At 61.5% G+C, this 6,612-nt stretch overlaps 1 protein-coding gene across 1 annotated transcript; it reads left to right on the forward strand.

The window, feature by feature from the left end:
* Positions 1-954: 954 nt before the first annotated feature.
* On the forward strand, positions 955-5,979 carry PTMA (prothymosin alpha). Its single transcript, NM_001160086.3, has 5 exons — positions 955-1,181; positions 3,950-4,021; positions 4,286-4,379; positions 4,865-4,938; positions 5,206-5,979. The coding sequence occupies exons 1-5, from the start codon at positions 1,137-1,139 to the stop codon at positions 5,251-5,253; spliced, it is 333 nt and encodes a 110-aa protein (NP_001153558.1). The 5' UTR covers positions 955-1,136; the 3' UTR covers positions 5,254-5,979.
* The last annotated feature ends 633 nt before the right edge of the window (positions 5,980-6,612 follow it).

Here is a 6,612-nt window from a genome sequence, read left to right on the forward strand (position 1 = left end):
GTAGGGTGGGAGAGGGACAGACTCGAAGGCCGGGCCCTGGAAGGATCCTAGAGGCTGTCGCGACGGCAATGACCGCCCGGAGCTGGCGCAAACCAGAATCCTAAAGTGCGGGGCCCGAGGTGTGATGCGAGGCCCGCGGGCTGTGCTGCTCGAGGGCAGAGCCCAAACTGGCCCTCGAATCCCCTCGAAGCACGAATCCCCGAGTGTGCGTGCTTGGCACAGAGCCCGCTCGTCGGCTGGCTTAGGTGATGGATGCCGGGGTTGGTGGTGGGCAACGGGGTTCCTCCCTCCCCAAAGACTCAGGGCGCCCAGGGCAGAGGGAGTAGACGTGGTAGAGGGCGGGGTGGCCCAGGTGCGCGGGTCCCAGCCTCACGCCCTCATCTCTCGTCGTGGGGTTCGCGGACCCGCGCAGGGACAATTCTTGGTGAAATGTGCCAAGGCACGGGGCGGGCGGCGGGCATCTCCACAGGCACCCTGCAGGGCACCGCCCGGGGAGAGCACAGCCCAGCACCCGGTCTTCCCCTCCCCCTCGCTGGCAGCCGTCGTATGCGCCGGCCGCCGCCTCCTCTTCCCTCCCCCTCGTTCCGATCAGCCGCGGGGAGGGGTGAGGACGGGGGGCTGGGCGGGCAGCTTTGCCGCGCTTCAGCTTTCTGCGTCAGCAGCCCCAGCAAAACAGCCACGGGAGCGCGCACCCGGAGCGCGAGCTCGCGCCCCTCCCCCACCGCAATGGTGCGGCTGAGACCCGGCAAACTCAGACCCTGAATGACAGTGCGGCGGGCGACTGCGCAGCGCGGGACGCACCAAGGCACTGCCGCTTTAAGCACGCTTGCCCATTGTTCGGAATCGAGCCAATGAGCGAGCGCCCGCTCCCTGCTCTCAGCCAATAGTATTTGGGCAAGGGAGGCCGAGCGCCGCCCACTAATCTATATTAAAGGTTCTGGCGCCGCGTGAGTTCCCCACTGGCTGGTCTGAAAAGCCATCTTTGCATTGTTCCCGTGCCCGGCTCTCCGCTCGCCGCAGCCGCCTCCGCCGCGCGCCTCTTCTGCCGCCGCGGACTCCGGCAGCTTTGTCGCCAGAGTCCTTGGACTCCCGCTTCCTTTTTTATCCGCTGCATCGGATCACCGGCGTGCCCCATCATGTCAGACGCGGCCGTGGACACCAGCTCCGAGATCACCACCAAGGTGAGTTTAGACGCCGCCCGCCCCTTCGGGGTCCGCGCGTCGCCACCGCCGGAATAGTGTTTGGCGCGCGGCAGCTGGGTGCCCCGACCCCGCTGTTGCTCTTTTCTGCGGGTAACCCGCGCGCCCCCGTCCTAGGCCCTTTGGCAGCCCACTCTTTGTGTGTGCGGGGGAGGGGGTGGGAAGCGCCGCGGGCAAGCGTGATGCCCGTCGGGGAGTGGGCCCGGGGTCCTCAGGGACCCGGGGGGGCGGGCGCGGCGGCTGAGAGGCTCTAGGGGAGGCTGTTGCAGGGCTCCCGAAACTTGTTTGTGACTCGTCTGAGTGGCGGCGAGAGGTTAGGGGCCCGGCTGAGGGTCGTCGGCCCGCGGGGCGCACGGAAATAACTTTGAAACTCGAGCGCGTTTGGAATCGGAAGTGGGGGGGGGCGCGTGTGCCGGCGCGGGCCGGCTGCGGGAAGTGGCGGCTCCGCGGCGAGAGCCCGCCGGCGGCGCTGCTCTTTGTTCGGCTCCGGGCCGCCCTGTTTCGCGCCTAGTAGTGGGTCCGAGGAGGTTTATCTGGTCTAATCTGTGATAAGGCGGTGTGGGCCGGCGGGCCGCGACGTCGGTTGTCTCCGCGGAGGTGTGAAGGTCTTCTCCGCCCTGGGTGCCCTTAGGGAGGCGGGGGTGGGCGTCTTGGTAGGGGAGTGTGCCGGGAGCAGCCGCCCAGTTTCAATAATTCACCAGCGGTGCGGGGCTGGGCTGAGGAGGCGGCGAGCCCACGCGCCGGAGGGGAGGAAACGGAAAGTGAAGGAGCGGCACGCCGGGGCGATGATGGGCGCCCCCCGCGGCTGCCGGGGGGCACCGTATGTGCGGCGGCTTCGGGGGCTAAGCCGGTGAACAAAAGCTGCGGCCGCGGCTGGCTCTTTGCGGGGTCCAGGAGTTATTGGGCCCCGGTGCTGCGGAATCATTGCCCTCGGTTGTGAGGTCCTGCGCGTTTGGCGCAGCTCCGCTCCTGCGCGCCGCGTCGGTCCCGCTGTCTCCCCTGGGGAGTGTCTCCGCCCTCGGCGGGAGCACGGCACTTTGAGGCGGGACCGCTTTTTTACCCTTCGGCCCTTGTGCGCACTCCTCTCGTGCCCCTGCGGGTGCCGACGCAAGTCACCTTGGCGTCTCCTTAACCCCTGTGCCCCTGGCGTCACCTCTGGTCTTTCCCCAGGGGCGACTCCTCCGGAGGAGCGGAGCTTGGGGTCCGGATCTCGGCAGGGGGCTCCCTTTAGCACCCTCTGGGCCCAGCCTGGGAACTAGTTTGAAGGGGAGGGTCGGTCCTCCCCAGCGCGGGCGTTCGCTTTCCTTCTAGGTGATTTCCCGCTAGGAGCAGTAAATAGCCCCGTAGAGCGCGTCTCCGCCAGCCACGGGCTACGGGACTCACAAGAGCCCCGCGGACTTCGGGGCGGCCTCCCGCGGGACTTTGCCCGCCAAATGCAGGAACGTAGGCCCGCGCATCTAGGCCTGCTTGGGGGTGCGTCCAGAGGCCCGGGAAGACTGGCGAGTAACTCGCACGCGATCGGCGGAGCCAGTGCGGTCCGCGGGCTCCAGGTCTCCAGGGTCAGGGGCGCACTCGGCGGCCCGGGGCCACGTGCTCCGCGCGCGCGGTGCGTGCCGAGGCCCGCGCAAAGCGCGCCGGGCGGGGGTGCGCGCCTGCGCGCCGCGACCTCCCCGCCCCCACAGCTCCCCGGGGCTTCGGCCGCCAGGGGGCGGGAGCGGGCGGCGCCGGGGTCCTTCGTGGGTCGTTCGGGGAGAACCGGGCCCGCAGGTGCCGTGGTGGGGCTGCTTCTGCGTGGCGGCGGAGCGGTGCCCCGAGCCCGGGCCGCTCGATGCCTGTTTGTGTTGGCGACGGAGTGTCGCCGCGCCGGGTGGGAAAAGTTCCAGTTACACGGGGCTTTGGGGCGCCCACGGCGGCGCTCCCCTTTGGAACCCGAGGCGCGGTCCCTTGGACACAGCTGACCCGGGGACGCGCAGGAGAGAGGCCGGGCCGGAAATGGGGCGCTCCCGTGCTCCCGGCAGCGCACCTCTGAGCTCGGGAAGGCCTCCGGCCCAGGAGAGCGTCGCCTGGGCCAGCTGTTGGGTATGGGAGGATTGGTGGGATTCGGGTTCCTTCGGAAAACCCGCGCTTGCCAGGTCTCGACCACCGAGGGTTGGGTCTCCGCGCTCTGCTGCTCTCCCGCGGGGCCTCTGGCTGGTGGAGCGGCCTCCCCAGTTTGGCCTGTTGGCTCCCTCCGGTTCCCTTCCCGGGCTCGTCCGCCCACGGGAGTCCGCCCGCAGTGTCAGGGCCCTCCCCTCGTTGGCTTATTTATTTATGGCACATACCTCCCGTTTTCCAAGAAGGATTTGTGAGAGGCGGAGCAACTCTTGGTTGGAAACAAGTCTGTGATGAGTGCGTGAGTGAAGTGTTCCTGGGCTTGTCCGCCCGGCCAGACAGGTTTCGGGCTGTGGTGCCACATGGCTCCTTTCCTAAGAAGCTTGAGGAAAGCGGCGGTGGGGATAGCCGTGGTGGGCTTTTTTTTTCAGAAAGAGTGTTTGCTTTTGAAGAGTTGACTTGAGACAAAATCCTGACCACAGGTACACTTAGTATTCTGTGGTCCCTCCCTCCACCTGTAACTCACCTGTAACTGGGCTTTCAGCTTTGGATGGCCGGATCACTGCATCCTTCCTACCTGTAGGCCTGGGCCCTGGGCTTCTTTGCCAGCCCCGAGTTGTTCAGAAGACTTAACTGGTGTTCCCTCTTCCTTTTTGAAGGACTTAAAAGAGAAGAAGGAAGTCGTGGAGGAGGCGGAGAATGGGAGAGAGGCCCCTGCTAATGGCAATGCTGTGAGTGTCCGGCCGCCTTGCTCATGACCCATCTCCTGGCAGTTTTTGGCCAAGATTCCTTAGATCCTGGGCTTAGTTGGGGGGGCGGGAGGGTTGAGGCCTTAGGTGATTGTTGTGTCGGGATCTCCTGGGTCTCTTCAGGAGGGTCAATTGACGGGGATGCTCGGGGGTCTGGAGCAGCATTGGGCAGGGTCTGGAAGAAGGGAGGGGGCAGAGTTGCTGCTCTGTCCTTGTCGGTAAGTCACTCTGTTTTCTTGTGAGCAGAATGAGGAAAATGGGGAGCAGGAGGCTGACAATGAGGTAGATGAAGAAGAGGAAGAAGGTGGGGAGGAAGAGGAGGAGGAGGAGGAAGGTGATGGTGAGTACCCTTCCCTGGTCTGTAGAAAATGGGGAGGTGTTGGGGGGCTACCTGAGGGTGGCAGTGGGGCCACTGGAACACCTACAGTTGTTCCTGTAGAGGCAGCATCTTCCTCCTTGCTTTAGGCTGGTGATGGGAAGCTGTGTCCTGCGCTTTGCATACCCGCTCCCACTGGAGCGTGCCCTCCGCACTGACCAGTTGGTCTGGCTTCTCTGGGTGTGGCTGCTTGAACTTTCTCTCTGAAGACAAGATGCCTGTGATGGGCAGTGTGGCTGCTCCTGGCTGCCCAGTTTGTCAGGTGGCAGACACAGATCAGGGGCACTCAACCCTGGCTAGTCTGTTACTGGGAGATTGCCCAAGTCGGCTGTGATTTTCCTGCGGCCTCCACCCCGTTGCTGGCTGCCACTGGGTGGGACGGTACCAAGACCACCCTCCCTGGCTGGCTGAGGAAGGCGCAGTGGTTTACCTGGGTTTACTCTCTCCAGGTGAGGAAGAGGATGGAGATGAAGATGAGGAGGCTGAGGCAGCTACAGGCAAACGGGCAGCTGAAGATGATGAGGTGGGTCTGGCTTCAAGATTGGAATCGGGGGCAGGAAAGGGGGGACTGATGGAACTTGAGGAGCTGCCGGTTGGTGTGGTGCCTGGTCCCGAGGGGGTCCTTGCTCACGTTGAGCGGGAACTGGAAGGCGCCTGGGCCCAGCCTCCCAGAGCTCTAGAGGCCCCCGGGGCTGCTTGTGCCTCTCCTCACTGTGCGCCCAGCGGCTGAGGGTGTTTGGTGGGTGGGCGCAGTGGGTGGGAGGGGCGCTGACAGTCTCTCCCTGCTCAGGACGACGATGTGGACACCAAGAAGCAGAAGACCGATGAGGATGACTAGACAGCAAAAAAGGAAAAGCTAAAACTTAACAGAAAAAAAAAAAAAAAAAAGGCCACCGTGACCTATTCACCCTCCACTTCCCGTCTCAGAAGAATCCTAAACGTGGTCACCTTCGAGTAGAGAGTCGCCTGCCCGCCCGCCCACCGCGGGCAGCGCCACCCGCAGATGACGTGCGCTCTCCACCACCCCACCAAAACCACAACGTGAATTTGCCACAGGGAAGGAAAGAAAGAACCAAAACTTCCAAGGCCCTGCTTTTTTTCTTAAAGTACTTTAAAAAGGAAAATTTGTTTGTATTTTTTATTTACATTTTATATTTTTGTACATATTGTTAGGGGTCAGCCATTTTTAATGATCTCGGATGACCAAACCAGCCTTCGGAGCGTTCTCTGTCCTACTTCTGACTTTACTTGTGGTGTGACCATGTTCATTATAATCTCAAAGGAGAAAAAAAACCTTGTAAAAAAAGCAAAAACCACAACAAAAAAAAAAACAATCTTATTCCGAGCATTCCAATAACTTTTTTTGTGTATGTACTTAGCTGTACTATAAGTAGTTGGTTTGTATGAGATGGTTAAAAAGGCCAAAGATAAAAGGTTTCTTTTTTTTCCTTTTTTTTGTCTATGAAGTTGCTGTTTATTTTTTTTTGGCCTGTTTGATGTATGTGTGAAACAATGTTGTCCAACAATAAACCGGAATTTTATTTTGCTGAGTTGTTCTAACAAAGCTGTCTCAAGCCTGGTTATTCTGTGTTGTTCTTCAGGCTTTCTAGGGAAGGGGGGCCGGGGGGGGGCATGGAGAAGAGGGAAAGATCTTGACCTCTGGCCCAGCTATCTTTCCTGGGGACAGTGGGTTGAAGACACCCCTTTGGGGGTGGGTGTGCCCCTTGGGCAGCAGGGACTGGTGAGTGGCCTTGGTGGTCAAGGACTGAGCTGCATTTGGCTGGTGTGACGTGGGGGACACAAGTTAACAGGCTGAAGGGGGTTCAGTCTGGTCTCCTTACTGTTGGTACCAGGAACCTCCTTCCCCAGGACCACGTCATTGGGTGCTGCCACATTAACGTGGGTGCCCTGGAAGGAGATGTACACAGCTCCCGAGGGACAGGCCAAGTGTGAGCCTAGGGCCAAAGATGCCAACTCCCAGTGGTACTGTTGGTGGCCCCAGCCTTTCACCTCAGAATCCTCATTGGATGATCCTGGCTGGGGGATGGTGCCCTCTGGTGGTGACATGAGCTGCTCTCTTCCAGGGCGCTAAAGCAGCCCTGCCCTTTCTCCAAACTCGGGCCTCCAGGGGAAACATCCTACCTGCTGTTTAAACACAGTTGGAGATGGTAGGTGAGCTGTTTGGATTTTTCAGACA

Source organism: Sus scrofa, chromosome 15, assembly GCF_054392235.1.
Source record: "Sus scrofa isolate SSC_HxYL_T2T_F1_AM1 chromosome 15, Sscrofa_HxYL_maternal_Yorkshire_Landrace_v2.0, whole genome shotgun sequence".
Classification (NCBI taxonomy): Eukaryota; Metazoa; Chordata; class Mammalia; order Artiodactyla; family Suidae; genus Sus; species Sus scrofa.

Bases quoted from the DNA above. Each gene is read 5' to 3' on its own strand.
- PTMA (NM_001160086.3), top strand. From the start codon at position 1,137: ATGTCAGACGCGGCCGTGGACACCAGCTCCGAGATCACCACCAAG. The intron at 4,022-4,285 runs GTGAGTGTCCGG...TCTTGTGAGCAG, and splicing joins CCCCTGCTAATGGCAATGCT to AATGAGGAAAATGGGGAGCA. The intron at 4,380-4,864 runs GTGAGTACCCTT...TACTCTCTCCAG, and splicing joins GGAGGAGGAGGAAGGTGATG to GTGAGGAAGAGGATGGAGAT.